The following is an 18,504-nucleotide window of genomic DNA, read 5'->3' as shown; positions in this document are numbered from 1 at the left end:
GTCCCTGAAAGAACTAGAAGGAAGCCTGTGCCGACTGTAGTGCGTGCAAATAACAGAAGGGGCGGCCTCAGGTTAATGGGCCTGGGAACGCAGTAGGAAGTCCCCGTTCGAATCCCAGTACCAAATATATAGTAGAGGTGTTATTTTGGTCGGGCTTTAGGGGGGAGCCCATTTTCCACGGGCACCACTTCTGGGTGTATGTATATACAGAATTACATGCAATTATTGTAGTGCTGTCTGACGTGACGCAGAACATGGCCCTTTAATGACTTGACAGGCTACTAAAAGTAAGTTCATTAAGTCAGGAACGGATTCTGCCTGCGGACTATGTACAGTGACTCATACGCCCCAAAAATAAACAAATAAGTAATAAATGCAGAACACCATTTTTTGCTTTAGTGATGGAGAGAGTCATTGCATCAGAAAACAAACGACTCGTTCTTGGCACATCCAAGGCTTGTAACCACATCTTCCAGAACTGAATAGTAATGTAGAAGCGGAGGTCAAAGCGTGATTGAAGCATAACACTACCTATTAGCAAATCCTGCGCACTGTACCACTACTTTGTTTTACGTGCAATCCCGCCAACGTTATAAAAAAATATAAAAAATTTTAAAATGTTTTTATGACATTAATTGAAACCAGGGGTACTCCGAACCATGTAATTTTCATGAGCATGGACTCCCCGATCTCCGAGATAAATAGTTTTCAGTTCTTCTGCTCCTTTGTGTAAAACCCAGCATGGCAGCTGGTGTCGACCAGTTGCATTTTTCTATTGGCCCGCGGGACCCACGAGATTTGACCCCAATTTTGATTTCCTGTGTGCTCATTTGCATGGCATTTCCCAGAATCCCTTGCTGCAATGGAAGCACTGGATGCTAGGAGATACCGGTGAAAGGCAGGGCTGCAGACCTGTCTGAGACGCGAGACTATGCACACAGGTGATATTGTTCGCTGTACACTGTATGGTGGGGAGGGTTTTTGTCACTTTTTTTTTACCATAACTTGCTTAAGGTGTGGTTGAAACCTATCCCAGCTTAAATTGGCAAAGAAAGTATAACCAGCCTTCCTCACACTGAGGAGACGCAAAAGGTCAAAACAGCTGTATGAGTAGTGCCCTTCATTAACCCAGGCAGTGCTGAAAAGAGGTGTAATACGGCAGGCAAAAATTTATAGGCCTGCATGTCAAAGTGGATTTGAAGCAAAAGGTGACACTGTGCGCTCATTTACATGTCATTTCCCAGAATCCCTGGCTGCAGTGGAAGCATTGTATGTTAAGAGATAATGGGGGAAAGCAGGATTGCAGACCTGTCTGACACGTGAATGTGCTCACAAGGGATATTTTTATTTGTTATTTCCTGGTGGAAGCTTCAAATACCAGCACTGAAAACTGTAAGTATCTCCAGAACCCGAGAGCCTATGGCGCTGAAGACCCCCCCTGGTTCCAATTATGTACAAATAAAATAAATAGCAGACGAAACCTACTACTTTAACATACATTGTGTTTGTGTAGCAAGAAAAAATACTGTACATAGAACGGTGAAATATTCCCAACTTCAACCAACTGGACACAGACGTCAAATTCCAAGACGACTGATATGAGAGAGAATTGGGTGTTCCGGACCAAAAGAATTTAAATGGAACAAAATGTATTATTTCAAAGACTAAATTGGAGTATAAAAGGGTTATTCTATATCAGTTTTCGGCCCAAATTTCCCACTTACTTTGGCGGATACAGAATAAGCCCCAATGGCTCCAGCATAGGGAATCAGCCTTACTTCATATTGAATATGATCCTTAGAGTGACTGACTTGTTAGACCACTGACCCCTTTTGTTTCTATGGCATCAATCCAGACTAGAGGTGTCATAGAACCCCTCTATACAGGACTACATCCTGTTCTAGTCTTTAATGTGGGCTTCATGCAGATGTTCACAGCATCAACCTAAGGACTTCCCCTTTCACATCGAGCTTTGCAACAGCAACACCCCAAAAAATGTAAAATGGTGCCCTCTAGTGGCGATAGTTATAAACTGCAGCCCACAGAAAAGAACAGCATTTTGCTAGCGCATCTCACTGTCAGCCTAGTTTAACCATCGTTATTTCTGTGCTCTGGCTGGAAGGATGTGGGCTTTAGTATCTTCCTTGATCCACTTATATCACATGACTTAAAAAAACAACAACAAAAAGCAGGGTTTAAGGGGTGGATCTAATACCAAACCCACTGGAACTTTAATGTGGAACAAACGAGGCTGAGGTACCACAAATTAGACTGTAAACTCTTTTAGCAGGGGATCCATTGCAATTTCTACTACGTACATCACAGTGCACACCATCGGTGCCTTATACCAACTAATAAACATCCCACAGCTAAATCCAATCTCCCTGGCCTCTTCATGCATGAAAATAATCATGGTTACCAGGTCCAAATAAAAGACTAATTTCAATAGCCCAGGGCCCCCGACTATGAAAACCTCCACCCTTCAACGGGAAACGAGAACATGTACTGACCTGAAACATTACCGTGAAAAACACAACCACAATAGTGGTTGCTACAAAGTAATCTTTGGCCTTGACCTTGGAGCCGTCCAGCAGAATTACCAAGGCGAAGGCGACCGCCCCCCGCAGGCCACCGTACGTCATCACAACCTGGTCGATCCTGTCCAGCGGGAGGAGTCTAAAGCGATTCAAAACACAAGTCTGTAGGACAACACCTAGAATATAAAACAGTTAGTCCGTCTCAAGCCTCCATCCGGAACAATGCCTTTGTCCCACCCTTCTCCTCCCACAGCATCTCCGGTTAATCCCATGCCCAACGCATCTCAGCATTGTCTATGGGTTTTCCATACAATCATTGCAACGTATTACCCCACTTACACACCGGTTATTTACCAAAGTCTCCCAACGGCAAAACCTGTGAAAGGGAATGGAATCGAAAGCAATTGGCGATTTTCATTGATAAATCTGGTGACCCCTCTTTTTAACTGGTTCTGTCCTAGATCTACAGCCGGGAGACTCGAGTGAATAACCCCCCATCGAGTCATACAGATGGAACAGATGGTCCATCATGTCGGTCTCTCTAAAGAAAAGGTCGCCCTCCAAGGAGTCAAATTAATAAAGATCTTGGATGAAGGGCATCTGGTGCCCGAAACATTTCCATCTTTTTGATGTATTAGGATATTTTTTTTTAAATAAATTGGTCCTAGGGGAATCTTTAATCTTCCTTTGACTCTACACGGCTGTTTTTTGGGATGACCGGTTCCCCCATGTGCACCATGGTTGATATATATATCTTTTCTCAAATTACGAAGACTTGGGAGTCTGTGAGATGCGGATGCTACAAATCAGTGAGAATGACTTCCGATCCGTGAAGTTTACAGAAAATCAGTTGACATGTATGTGACATAGTGACACTGAACTTAGAACGTAAAAGACTCACCTATGGCTCTGAAAACAAAGATAAAGATGAGTGTGGACAGGACCAGAGCCGTGTCCCACATCCATTTGGACGTATCCACCGCTGATATGCCCAGGAAGATGAAGATGATGGTCTCAGAACTGCTGGCCAGAGTTTTCATGGTGTATTTCACTGTGGTCCTGGACTTGTTTGAGATGTTCGCCTCAACGTATTTCTTACAGCACAACCCGCAAAACGTCACCCTACAGTAGAATAAATGTACGTATACATATAAAACACATTACATAATATCTATAAATAAGAAATAAAACACATTACATACATATATATCTTATCGTCCCCCATTACAGTACACACAATGGGGTTTATGCCCCACCCTCCTGCGTTGTAGGACCGCCTTTGCCACAGCGGATAAAAAAAGCTCTTCCCCCCTCAGATCCCCAGTCATGTTCTTCCTACCTGCGTGTGTAGACTTCTCTCAGAAGCTCCAACAAGAAAAAAAGTATTGGAGTTACAAGGGGGCTCCTGGCGTGCTATTCCCACCCATATACAAATCCTCTGATAGAGGGTCTAAAATGCATCCTACTGAAACCAAGCATCTGCCGGCCCGCCTCATGCAAACTGTCTGGATTCCCTGATCACGGCCTAACGCAGCCTCTGGAGCTGGGTCCTTGTCGGCTCTGATGCCACACAAAACTGGCTGGATCTGCTGATTGAGTTCCAAGATACCTCTGCAAGCCAGGTCGGCCTTGGCTCTGATACTGTGCAAAATTGGCTGGATCCACTGAACGAGGTCTGAACTACCTCAGCAGCCAGGTCCCTACTGGCGCTGATGCCACGCAAGCGGTTTGGAGTCGCTAAGCAGGACCGGGCCTCAAATACAGCCCCTGCCTGCCCTAATGAACCGGTGGGATCCCTGAATAGGGGAAGGAGTTTCAGGTTGGGCAATAGACTGTGCGGCACAAACCGAAAATGCAGGTTGCCACGACCAGAAGGCGCCAAAACGGTCCCAATAGGTAATGCCTAACAGCTGCGCTCCTGGGAAGAGTGTATAAGGTACAAGGGGTTCCTTCTGTTCATTACCTTTTATGGACCAGTTGATTTCTTGTTGCTGCTGCTGTCTCATGGGCTCTATTCTGTGAGCAACCAATGCTTCCCCTTGAGTTCGTAATTTTCAGTCTTGGAGACCTGTGAAGCTGCTAGACTGGAAGCTGAGGGCATGTCTCATAAGAGATCCCCCTTCTGCAGACTCTGATATGCAAGGCACCTATTACTCTGACTGGCAACAATCTTCATCTGAAGAAGATACAGAGGACACAGATGTCCCAGAAAACGTCAATGTGGAAATTGTGGATAAACGCATTAAGGGTATGAGACAAACTATGGACATCGAGGATGTCAGACAGGATTTTGACACTGGATCGGGTATATTGTGGCCCTTAAAAAAACAGTGCTTTTTTTCCTGTTCACCAAATAGTCAGAGATATCATTAATAGCGACATTACATTCAGACAAAAATGTTTAAATCGCAAAGCTTTTTGAAAGAATGTATCCCTTCTCTTGGTAAGATAACCCACCAGTTGGGAACTTCCTCCCAAGTTGAATCCGGCTATTGACAGAATTTCGAGGCGGACAAAGATCCCTCTGGAGGACGGTTCCTTCCAGAATCCCAGGGATAGGGAGGTGGAGTCAACAATCAAAACACAGTGTTCCAATACTGAAACAAAGTTTTAAGCCTATAATATCCATGGCATGCATGGCCCTCACAATATAAATGATGGATGGCCCAGATGGAGGAGCAACTCGAGTCGGGTGTGAACAGACAGAGAATCCTTAAGGATTGTGCTCTTACCAAGGAAGCGGGTGATTTCCTGTGCGATGCTTCATTTCATGCCATCAGGCTAATGGCCAAGTCCTCAGCTCTGGTAGCTCTGGCTGGAAGATCTCTATGGTTACGATCTTGGTCCGCTGATACTTTTTCTACTTCTTTCCCTTCCTTTTATAGGTGACACATTGTTCGGTGAGGCACTAGATACTACAGTTACCAAGGCCCCAGGCGGAAGAGGAGGTTTCCTTCCTCAGGATCGGAGATCACGGAGCAGGCGTTCTTATCCAGATAGATGCTCCTTTCAAGACTCCAAAGCTTACAGGCCTGGAAAATCATACCCCAAGCATGATTTTCAGCCCTTTCAGTCTTCCCGTGCTACAGGAAGGAACAAGTCTAGCATCGGCCGACATTTCCTTAAAGATCCCACTTCCTGAAGGCCAGCAGGTCTCGTCCCCGAAATCTTCTCCAGTAGGGAGAAGAATATCACTTTTCAGGTATCAATAATCTTACATCACAACAGATGCATGGGTATTGCAGATCAAAGACGGCTATGCTGGAACCGCTTTTTTTGTCTCAACGCTCCCCAAACAAGAGATTAACCCTACTAGAAGCTATTTATAAGATGTGCCAACAATAAGTTTTTAACAGAGTCCCACGAGACCAAGAAGATGTAAGGACCCACACACAGGGACTGCGTCATTCTATTCAGGCCTTTGGTAGACAGCTATACTGACTATACCACCTGACTTCCCACAGCCTATAAAAAGGCACCTGGCCTGTCCTCCGGTGCTTCATAACAAGTTTGCTACCCTGGAGGCAGGTTGTCTTGTTATCTGCTGCTTAGAAGCTCCCAGACTTACTGCTGGCTATTTCAAATACCTGGCACCGACTCCGGCTACTTGCTCCCTGCTTGATCGACCACTCTGCGGTTTGCTGCCTACCCTGACTTTGGATCGTCTGACTAACCCTTCTGGCTGCTCCTCCCTGAATTCTCCTCTGTCCATCGCACCGTGGATCCAGACTCCTTGGCTCCAGCCATCTGCGACAACCCCAGGTAAATGTGCACGATACCCTCTTCCCGTGGACTTCCACTTGAAACCCTGATAGAAGGGAATTTATTCCAATCTGTTTATGGTCTCCAAGGCCTCAGGGGAATCCCGTCCTGTTCTAGAACTAAAGTTCGTCAACCAGTTTTAAGGGTCAGTCCCTTCAAGATGAAATCCCTAAAGGCCATTCTCAACAAACTTCAACCCGGGGAACGTCCTACCATCAATAGATGCATATCTGCGTATCCATATAAGATATGATGAAAACGCATTATCACTGAGGTGGGAGGAGCCTTTTAATCCGCTTTGGCAAAAGCAGTCCCTCCACACAGGAGGAGGGGCATAACGCCCATCGTGCATTCTGTCATGGTGGGGCTCAGAGAAAGATAAATAACGGTAAAAAATGTAAACATATATAACATAGACAGTCATATATATGCACAATAATAGATATATATCCTGCTGGCATCCACAGGGTTAAAGGGCTCTCGCATAAGTTATGTAGCTTTTCTATAATGGCCACTAGATGACGCTATTTGGCACCAAATACAGTACAAGACAATGGAGAAGGGAACAATGGGGCCTGGTTTGGGATGGAGTATGAGGAGCTCAATCTTAGCCATATAGGTTTCAGGAAGCAACGAGCCATCCAGGCAGACTGCTGATATCCACTCTGATTTGTGACTGCAGGTGTAAGGTCAGGTGCAGATAAATCTAGTTGTGCGTCATCGGAATAGAGATGATCGTTGAAGCCAAAGGAGTTAATGAGGTCGGCCAACGAGAGCATATATTGAGTGAAGCGTAAGGGACCTTCCTTAAACAGAGGCTTGGAGGTACACCAACAGACAGATCCATGGAGGTACACCAACAGACAGATCCATGGAGGTACACCACCAGACAGATCCATGGAGGTACACCACCAGACAGATCCATGGAGGTACACCAACAGACAAGATCCATGGAGGTACACCAACAGACAAGATCCATGGAGGTACACCAACAGACAGATCCATGGAGGTACACCAACAGACAAATCCATGGAGGTACACCAACAGACAGATCCATGGAGGTACACCAACAGACAAGATCCATGGAGGTACACCAACAGACAGATCCATGGAGGTACACCAACAGACAGATCCATGGAGGTACACCAACAGACAGATCCAAGGAGGTAGAGGAGGTGTTGGCAAAAGAGACATAGAAAGGCGTTGAGATAAGTCTCAGAAGAAGAGGAGAGGTCAAAAAGAATCTGATTGGAGTAGTTTCTTTGAGATTTGCCAATATAGAGATCATGACCTACTTTGGTGAGAGCGATTTCAGTGGCGTATGCTGTGTATAAGGCCGACTGGAGAAGATCAGTAGGTTATGGGAGTTGAGAAAATGAAGTATGCCTAAAGAATCAGGGTGTGGCCAGAACGTGTGTTTTTTCTGTAAGACTGTCCTTAAGAACAGGGTCTTCCAGTAGAATGATCCACAGTGCATGGAGTATCGATTTGATTTTTTTTAACTTTTAAAATATACAAGCTTTTAAAATATACATTTTTAGGAAGAAAATATAACATTAATGTAGGGAGGAATCACTAAAAAAAAGCACATAATCTTCAAAGGAAAGAATTAAGCAAATATGATCCCAAACAAAAAACTGAAGATAGCAGATGATTTTGTACGATTTATCACTCCACCCTCACACCGAAACCCAAAAGGTCAAAAAAAGCTGTCTGTGAGTAGGTTCTCTGTCCGAAAGGTTTTTCCAGGGCTGAAGACTTGGCCCAGGAGCTCCCAAGCAGGCGAGCTGAGGGGTGTGCACTTGTCCAGCTGGGGTCTGAGCCCATTTGGGGCCATTCAAGATGAGAGGAGGGGAGCCAGGCAGAGGAAGTAGGCCCAGCCAGCCGTCCCCAGAAGTCAGGGTCTTGCTCTTTCCAGCCGTCAGTAGTCCTGGCGATACTGAAACATTGGAACATCCTACTGAAAGACCCTGTTCTTAAAGATCTTACAGAAACACCACAAGAGGTCGCTACCAAGGTAAACAATTTAAAACAAACTGGAAACAAGCACTGTACCCAGAAATATAAAGATTAAGAATGGACTAGTTGAATAACAAGATTTTTGGGTTCTTTGGCCGTTCGAGATATAAACCATGTAAACATGGGTCACATAAAAGCAAGACCTTTAACCCTAATGTAACTGGGGAGATTTCAATTGATGTATTCAATATGTTTAATATTACCAAACACTCCATGATATATCTAATTGAATACCCAATATGAAATATGGTGGAAGGACTAGCAGACCATTATGCAAAATTATTTATGAACATATTAGACAAATTGAAATAGGGTTGGAAATCTATAATGTTTTCAATCATTTGCCATAATGCATAATGAATTATAAAGGTCTAAAATTCATAGGAATGGAAATATTAAGGCAGATTGGAGAGCAGGGAATGGAACAAATGCACCATCCAAAGAAACCTACTGGGCTGTACAGTAAAGACACTCGTAGGATGTAGACCTCGATTCTATCATAGTTTAGCCTATGAAAAATATACCCCCCCCCCCCTCCCCAAATTACCCATTTGTATTGTGGAGGAAAAATAATTCCTAGTTTTTATATTCACATTTTTACCTGCCCTTCTATTTAATGATCGTAGATTCAATTTCTTTTTTATCCTTCCAACATATCCTCTCCTTTCTGTGCTTTTAGATTATTGTCTGATATTTATTCTATTGATTTCCAGTCCATGTAATTTTGTTTCCTGACAATTATTATTTTTAATGAATGGTAAAGGATTACCCCCCCCCTTCCCCCCCTCCCAATTAACTGCATAGGTAATGGTTTTTTTTTTAAATAAAATGTGTATTTATATATTTATAATCAGACATATTTCTGACAAATAGTTTAAGGAACTCACAAATGGTTTGGGGAAAAGATAGGCGTCGGCGGTGATCCCTGGAAGGAGGTGGAACTTACTGCCCTACGGACCATGATTGGAGAGGACATGGCACGCGCGTCTGAGGCACAAAACATACCGTTACTCTGCTTAACATTACAGTTATTGCAGTGCCATACTGTTTGTCGGAAGTAAATATTTGGGCATACTAGCATCATATTCGGGTCCTTCTTTCTGTTCCTTATTACTTACCCACAAGAGAGAGAGGGAAGAGAGGCAGTATCGGCCTAGGATCGGAAGTGAACGTCCTACCAAAGCCACTGCTGGTTGGAATTGATACAATGTGCTGAATCACGTGAATATAACAAGAGAACGACTGGTACACCGTTTCAGTCCAAATATACTACACTGTTTATTTTTTCTGTCTCTTTCTTTCTTATATATGTACCCTGGATTATATATGTACCCTGGATTATATATGTTAATGCAGGGGTGCGCAAACGTCCTGTGCCGCGCCCCCTCCCTGCCTGCTCTTCTGCTCGATCGCGCCCCTCCCCCCCTTACCTTCAATGAAGCGTCAAATGACGCTGCGGGGTCGTGACATCACGTGACACGCGACGTCATTTGACGACACGTCTCCATGGTAACGGGCGACATTTGACACCCGTTGCCTTGGAGACGCGTGGACAAGAAGCTGGTAAGTAAATTTACAGAGGCCTTGCGCTCTTAACGCAGGGCCTCGGTAACCGCCGCCCCCCCCCCCTATAAAGTCTCCCAGTTTGCGCACCGCTGTGTTAATGGATCCGTCTTCCAGCAGCGGTAGTGGAATTTAATACAGTAAAGAAATTTAATTCTGTTGGTACAAACACAGAAGCAGCCTAAATATATTAAAATGGCCAGGGACAAATGGCATGTGAGACTTGATAGCAGATTGGACAATGGGCAGACTTAGTGGGCAAAACATTTCTTATCTACATTTTCTATATTTCTAGCTGCAGACCTGATTAGGACATTGCACCTATGACTCATTATACTCGCTGACAAGCGCCCGTTCCATTTAGTTTTGATGGGGTGATAATTTCATCTGACTTCACAATTCCCTTATTCACAGGATTCGTGACTAAGCCCTTTCCTGTTAACTCAGACACAAAACCTCTTTAAAAAGCAGCAGTCTGCGACGATTGACAATTTATTTCCTTTAAGAGATCTCTCCGTGGCCTTTCCAACGTTGTGTTTCTATTTTGTAAATCTGATGTTTCGATCAGGAGCTGGAAGCGTTGGAATTATTACGCTTGCCCGGGAGGTCACAGTGACGCTCTCCCCACAGCGCAATCTAAGACACTCGAGATAAAGAGAATCCTGATTTTCAAGACACATTTGGTATTTGTATTAATTTAATTTTGTAAAGAGCAGGACATGCTCCGGGGGAAAAGGTACTAACATTATAATAGTTAAACTCATATAGCTTTCAGGGGGCATTGGTGCTTTAAATCCCTGTAGTAATAATGCCACTGTGTCACATTTTAAGGGATTAGACATGGACTAATACTTATACAAGTATAATAGAGGACCACAAAAAGGGTTTCTGTCTGAGAGGAGGTGGGATAGTTCTTCATCTTTTCTCACTCTATACACTGCATGTCCTTACTATTTTAAACACCAAACATTACATAGCAATCCACAAACAGCATTATTTTTGTATTATTTTATGTTTAAAAGAGCAACCCCCGCCAAAAACGAACAATTCCTATGAAGGAGACTCCAATTCTAAGAAGCATCTTACAGTACATTCCCACCCCCCCCCAAACACAATATCTAAATCTAGCAACAGTTACATAAACAAGGTTAATTTTAAAGTTTTAACCGGTGTCAGGAAAAGTATGGTTGTTAATTCCTCTCCCAGAATCCTCTGCTCTTTTCATCCTTGATGTATTGGCTCTCCTTCCCAAGTGAGGGCAGTGACATCGTCTTAGTGGAACTAAAGCTTCCCCTGCCGTGTGCGTCTATCTCAACAGCAGGGATTTTCACTAGGACCTTATTCTATTTAAACAGGTTCAAAAGAAGCAACACACTTGCATTTATGCAGAGTAAACTTAACCTGGAATTTTTTTTGGACCATATTAACTTAGAAGTGCCAATTCCATTCAAATTAACCTGAAATAAGCTGCCTCCCGCCTTATTAAATATGGTCCTAAAACATTTTTCGTCCAACATCTTGATGGAATAAATGTTTGCAAGTGGCGTCATTGGCAGCGAATAGGTGAGTGTGAGGGATGCCTTGCGTGCATTTAAATGCTGCCGTGCTATCAAGTAACACACGCGTCTCCCGGAAGATATTCACTTTGAGTTCCAGGAGTGGACACTTACGCTAGTATCGAGGAGAGCGACACCATCTCTGCGGTGAGGTGGGCCAGGTAGACGATGAGGAAGACGAAGAGCGGCTCAATGATGCGGACACGCTTGGTGAACCTTGTGATGAGGGCAAGTAGGAAGGCGAACAACAGGCCGATGGCGGTGCCTCCCAGGCTCACCACGAAGAAGGAGCCTGTGGAGGGGACATGTTTAAGGCGTTAAATCCGAATGATTGATACCGTCAGTTAAAATCAGACACTTTTAAGTATTTCTAAAATCATTTACTTTAAGTTAGTCTGTAAACATGGTGACCCGAGACTTGGGGGACAGTGGATTTCCTCTGGCTACTCCCTGTTGTGTGATACCATGCTGAATAGGAGTGTGTACTAGGCAAAGTCCCCCTCTATCCTCCCTCCTAATCTGTATATGCCGCCAACAAGAACAAGGTGGGATAGAGGTTGACTGACAAGTGCCCCCTATTCAGAGGCTCAGGTGAAAAGAAAATGCTTCTTTATTTACAAAGAAACCAAAACAGATTTTTTGTTTATAGTGTACAGCGCTTTCAACACCTCACAGGTGTGTACACTTGAAGAAGAAATCTATGAGGTTTGGAAAGCTCTGTACACTATCATTTCATCTACGAAGTACCATAATATTGGCCCTCAAAAAGAGACCACCTACAGAAGATCTACATTGCAAGAACATCAATGTATTAACTCTATAAAGTTTCACATTCTGGTCCCTTCTCTGCCACAATGAGTCGATAAAACGTCTTGTTGCATTGAGTTGGAGGCCAAGAGGTTATGTTATGTCACTCTATGGCAATGAAGCAAAAAAAGTAGCACTCCAAAATGGAGCTCATGTGGTTAGTATTTATTCATCCAACGTTTCGGTCGCCGTGGAAACAGGACGCCAGGACATGTGAAGCAAGGTAAGCAGGGGGGGGGGGGGGTGCGTGAGGAGAGTGGGACAGACGGCGGGGGGGAGGGGGGCATGAGGAGAGGGGAAAAGACGGCGGGGAACAGACAACAGGGGGGCGCAGGGAAAAAAGATTGCGCTCCCCTTGTCTAATGTTTCACTTATCCCAATCAGTGTCGCAGCGTGTCAGAGAAACAATAAGCGTTCCTTTAAAATGTTACATTTTATTCCACATAGATCAGGACAAACAGCATGCCATTAGCCTGACGCGTTTCACACCTTAATAGAGCTTCCTCAGAGGAAATTAAGCCTGAAGCGACACGGATTTTGATATTTGCTACCCATGAAGAGGGTAAGCTACGGGAATGACCCGCGATCACACTGCCGTTTGAGAAACTTGTTGATTTAGCCACAGCTTTATATATTCTGTTCCGACTGTGAGTGTAGAGGGTTAACAAGATTGATTTTCTTGAACTTTTACCGTAATGTTTAATTTAGACTCACAATCTTGGCAAGCTCAAAACCTAAACCCACTACATTAGATTATATATATATATATACACACACGTGTGTGTGTGTGTGTGTGTGTGTGTGTGTGTGTGTGTGTGTGTGTGTGTGTGTTTGTATATATATATATATATATATAATCCAATGTAGTGGGTTTGGGTTTTGAGCTTGCCAAGATTGTGAGTCTAAATTAAACATTACGATAAAAGTAATGGTGAAAGACAGGGTTGCAGACCTGTCTAAGACATGCAAATGAACATACAGTAATATTTACAGTTGCTTTATGCTTTACTGTGGAGGGTTTTTGTCACTTTTTTTACCCACCATAACCATATATATATATACACACACACACACACACACACACACACACACACACACACACACACACACACACACACACACACACACACACACACACACACACACACACACATACACAGGAGAAAGAGAAGAGAGAGCGTACGCCCCATAGGCTTTATTTTTGTTAAATAAATCACGACACGGTGCAATATGTCATGTGTTGTTGTTCATCCGAGGTTGTATTTACCTAATTTTAAGACCTGCTAAGGAAGGATTGTTATTATGCCCTGATATGTAAAGCCATACAATTCAAAGAGGGTGCACTTTCTTTTTCACACAACTGTATGTGAAGATAGAATATAGATACAATACATAGTAATGTACTAAATAATTTGTCATTGGATGCCGCATTGGGTCTCTCTCGTCTTTCAATGTTTAATTTATCCAAGCCAATATGCCTCTTCCCGACACACTTACCGACCCCTTTCACGTAATCCGCCGGCTGGACGTTCTGTGGCCCCATCTCAACGAAAGAGTTGAACACTTTGTACAAAACCTGCAAGTGGGTGAAACACGAGATGAGCAATATACCAGTTATTGGACCATATGTAGATCACTGTGACTGATACATCCTACCGAAAGGCTTTATAGCAGGGGTCTCAAACTCAGTCCTCAAGGGCCACCAACAGGCCAGGTTTTATGGATATCCCTGCTTCAGCACAGGTGGCTCAATCAGTGGCTCAGTCTTCTTGGTTAGTTCTACTGTATATACATAAATATACAATCCAATACAAAATACAACTTGTGATGTAAAATTCCAATTTGTGATGTAATATACAGGACAAAGAGAGGTTTCTTTCTTCCAACACAAGAAAAACACCTGGGGGTGTGTGTGATACCAGACAGAAACGTGTGTCCTGACACAATGCTTATCCGAGGCTATTAGTTCCTTCGTACGTCAGAGCCAGGTCAGTCTTACATCTAGCGCAGAATGAACAGGAAAAATGGGGTTAATAGGAATAAAATGAAAACAAAACATGAGTCTGTAACTAGGCCGCTGGTTATAAAATATCTCCCAGGAGGCCCTGTTTTTCCACAACAGGTGACTGTGAGAATCGATCAGCTAGAGGTTTAATGACCTTTTCCTTTACACTTGGAGAACTTCCAGGGGACGCTGAAATACAGCACTTATTTAAAGCATTATTTCCTCAACCTATTTCTAAACAAAGATGGTCTATACCGCACCATTAGTTACCACAAACTTCGGAGCCACAAAGAGTTGGAAATAGAGTCACGCCGTTACTTAAAGAAATGAATCTATGCTTCCCTCCCTGGTGCTCAGCCTCCGCTGATCCCGGCGTCTCAGGGCTGGAACCGATGTAGATATGGAAAGAATCGGTAGTGGAAGAAGCACACGGGAGCCGCTCTGTAAATAAGCTTACTCTGTATTTAAGACATCAGAGCAGGTACGAGCATGGCGTGGCGTCTCAGGACAATCTAGTCCTTTCCGCAGACCATACACCACTTTGTTCTGGAACGTCACCGGTTCTACCTCTTCCTGTGGCTTCTCCCACTACCAAACCTTTCCAAACTTCTGAGCCAAGGCAGCATCTTTCCTAAAACATCATCATTTGCTTTAAGCACACACAAAATAGTCTCATTCCACAATGGACATGCAGCACTGTATAATGATACAGAGTATCCCGATCTGAACAAGACTATCTCCCCTCATACAATCCTCAAATTAAAGTACCCTACATCTGCTAAATATGAACACTTAAACATATAATCAGTGCCGGATTTCCCATTAGGCCCGATAAGCCCGGGCAGCAAAATTTTGGGACAGCAAATAATAAATAATAATAATATTCATTTGTAAAGTTCAGTTTTACTTTATCACTAGAATGTAAGCCCGCCGGGGCAGAAACTGATATGCATAATTACATTACATTGCCCCCCCCCCCCAATAAATGAAAAGGAAACAATGCGTTAATGTGTAGCAGTTGGTGTTCTGTTCCTGATCCGTTGTCTGGAGCCATCTGATCCGAATAGTGCTCGGCTTGTGTAAAAAAGCAGCCAAAACAAGGGCAAATTTGTGAAAACCAAGCTCCCCGTGTCACGCAGAGGAACGTCTGCCGAATAAATGATGCGGCCAGCGTGATACTCTGTCTGTGTTCCAAAGGCGGCCAACCTCCGTATCACGCAGGCGCGGCACGAGGGAAAGCGTCCCTATCGGGGGGCACAGATCGGATTGTAACACGGCTCCGGCGTGGCACGAGGGAAAGCGTCCCTATCGGGGGGCACAGATCGGATTGTAACGTGGCTCCGGCGTGGCACGAGGGAAAGAGTTCCAATCGGGGGGCACAGATCGGATTGTAACGTGGCTCCGGCGTGGCACGAGGGAAAGAGTTCCTATCGGGGGGCACAGATCGGATTGTAACGTGGCTCCGGCGTGGCACGAGGGAAAGAGTTCCTATCGGGGGGCACAGATCGGATTGTAACGTGGCTCCGGCGTGGCACGAGATAAAGCGTCCCTATCGGGGGGCACAGATCGGATTGTAACGTGGCTCCGGCGTGGCACGAGAGAAAGAGTTCCTATCGGGGGGCACAGATCGGATTGTAACATGGCTCCTGCGTGGCACGAGAGAAAGAGTTCCTATCGGGGGGCACAGATCGGATTGTAACATGGCTCCGGCGTGGCACGAAAGAAAGAGTTCCTATCGGGGGGCACCGATCGGATTGTAACGTGGCTCCGGCGTGGCACGAAAGAAAGAGTTCCTATTGGGGGGCACAGATCGGATTGTAATGTGGCTCCGGCGTGGCACGAGAGAAAGAGTTCCTATCGGGGGGCACAGATCGGATTGTAACACGGCTCCGGCGTGGCACGAAAGAAAGAGTCCCTATTGGGGGGCACAGATCGGATTGTAACGTGGCTCCGGCGTGGCACGAAAGAAAGAGTTCCTATCGGGGGGCACAGATCGGATTGTAACGTGGCTCCGGCGTGGCACGAGAGAAAGCGTCCCTATCGGGGGGCACAGATCGGATTGTAACACGGCTCCGGCGTGGCTTATTGCTCCCACGTCTCTGTTCACTTTGCCACTCAATGTTCAAAACTCCGTTCTAACAGTATTCCCACCAATGCTCTCCTCCTGTGTATAAGCACCGCAAGTTTGCGGAATAAATCCCATGATGCTACATTCTTCTACAGGAACCCTATATGTGTGTGTCTATATGCTATATGTGTATGTCTATATGCTATATGTGTATGTCTATATGCTATATGTGTATGTCTATATGCTATATGTGTGTGTCTATATGCTATATGTGTATGTCTAGATGCTATATGTCTATATGCTATATGTGTATGTCTATATGCTATATGTGTTTTTAAAAATGGATCAACGTTTTGGTCCTTTGTCAAGACACCGTGAGTGCCTACACTTTTGTGAATTATGCTAGATACTGATCCCCCCCCCCTGGATTTTGTTGGTCGTGCACACGTGGCAACGTATAGCACAGTATCGCACGTGTATGAGTGTGCGTATATATACACTGATACTAGCACACATTATATACTGGCTCACACACTACTCCATGACTCAGAGCAGGGAGCTGCTAAAGAAGATGAGGCAAGGATCAAATAGGTGAGCAGAGTCCCAAATTAACATCTTCACTGCCGCAGGCCCACGAAGCACGTTACAAAGCCCCCTTATCAGTTGCTGTTCCAGGCTAATGCCTACTTATCTTGTGCGTTGGACCAACCCTGAGGAAGTGATTGCACGTGTTACTAAGACAGGCTGCTGTCTCATGTCTTCTCATGTCATGCTGCCAGATATCAATAACCAGAGAGTCCTGCTCTCCTGAACCCTGCTATTCCCCGTCTGTTCACAGCCCTGATACTGACTGACAAGTGACTTCAACATCATTGAAAAAGGACAAATGAGTGTCCCACAAAGGCCTTTACCAACGGTAACCAACGCTCCCCCGAATAAACAAGCCTGCCACTTCCTCCAACAGCTCCCTGATCAATATGGTGAGAAGCTGTTAATGCACAATTAATGTGCCAAATTAACATAATAACGGCGAGTCAAGCACATCTCGCTATATTGTACAGGGGCCATGGAAGCCACGTATTTTTAGCCACTGAGACCGTCCCTGAAGTTAACGTGGATGCTAAGCCCCTCACACTTTGTGACTACAAGGACTTCAAAAAGACACATCAGAGAAGCTCAGGATTAGACTGCTTATGTGATAAGTCTCTTTTAAGTCTGCATGGAAAACAGCCCTGTGCTGCCTAGTGGGAAAGATGTAGTCAGAATAAACAGCAGGAGTTGCCATGTGAACACTCTACAGCCGGCACAGAGCAGTAAAAATAAAAAAACATATCAATAAACTAAAAGACAGCTAGGGAAGGGGCAACACATTGAGCTCACTTTCGGGGACATTTTGGGGGAGATATGCACAATAACACCAGCCTGTCGTTTTCCCCCTTACCCTTCACTCTGTCTGACCTTGAGCATGTTTCATTTCCCGGTGCCTCAGATACCAGCAATTACATTGTAACCTCTTAAGAGGATCATTTTGCCTCTACAGTCTACACTACGCTACATTCAGACCTGCCCCCACTATTAAAAAAAATTCTAATAGAATTAAAACAATAAAATTAGACGTTTTAATCTTTTGTTTGAAGAGGAGATCGGAGGCTCGCTTGTGCCAAGCTGATGCACTTTAAGGAATAACGTCCCGGTGGCGAGATGTTGACGCGTTTTTGTTGGTACCTACCACAGTAACGGCGTCATTTAGCAGGGACTCGCCAAACACGATGATGAACAGGGTTTCGTTGATGTGAACCTCCTCAAAGACCGCCAGCACTGCGACAGGGTCCACGGCCGAAATCAGGCTGCCGAACAGGAGGAAATCCATCAGGCCGGCTTCCACCTTGGGGTCTGAGACACAGAAAAGATAACGACACATGTTTACTAAGCAGTGCTATTCTATAAGACACCTTAACACACATGTGAATGAGCAGGAAGGTGCCGGAAATTGTGTCATCGCACCGTTTAGTCAATATGCCCCAAAGGGGTCAAGAATGTCACCTGACTGAAGTCACCTGGGGGTCTAACGCTATGGCCCCGGTGTCGGCGCTACACGCGTGCCTGCCAGGGTAGCAGCGCGTGTAGCTCTGTTCCCCGGTCTGTGCAGAGATGCAAGGGGAAAGACGGGAAGGGACGGTGGGGGGG

The 18,504-nt window shown here is 44.8% G+C and overlaps 1 protein-coding gene across 2 annotated transcripts in view; it reads right to left on the bottom strand.

Moving 5' to 3' along the window:
* SLC9A5 (solute carrier family 9 member A5) overlaps nucleotides 1-18,504 on the bottom strand; it is a 78,534-nt gene that overhangs the window by 27,548 nt on the left and 32,482 nt on the right. For both annotated transcript variants that reach the window (XM_075576637.1, XM_075576638.1), the window contains 5 exons: nucleotides 18,047-18,210; nucleotides 13,742-13,820; nucleotides 11,552-11,729; nucleotides 3,439-3,659; nucleotides 2,511-2,713 (listed from right to left, as the gene is read on the bottom strand). In XM_075576637.1, the coding sequence (XP_075432752.1) occupies nucleotides 2,511-2,713; nucleotides 3,439-3,659; nucleotides 11,552-11,729; nucleotides 13,742-13,820; nucleotides 18,047-18,210 (845 nt within the window). The remainder of the gene's footprint in view (nucleotides 1-2,510; nucleotides 2,714-3,438; nucleotides 3,660-11,551; nucleotides 11,730-13,741; nucleotides 13,821-18,046; nucleotides 18,211-18,504) is intronic.

The sequence above is a fragment of the Ascaphus truei genome, chromosome 19 (assembly GCF_040206685.1).
Source record: "Ascaphus truei isolate aAscTru1 chromosome 19, aAscTru1.hap1, whole genome shotgun sequence".
NCBI lineage: Eukaryota > Metazoa > Chordata > Amphibia > Anura > Ascaphidae > Ascaphus > Ascaphus truei.
Note: the sequence above shows the minus strand (reverse complement) of the source record. Positions and strands in the feature narration are given on the sequence as shown.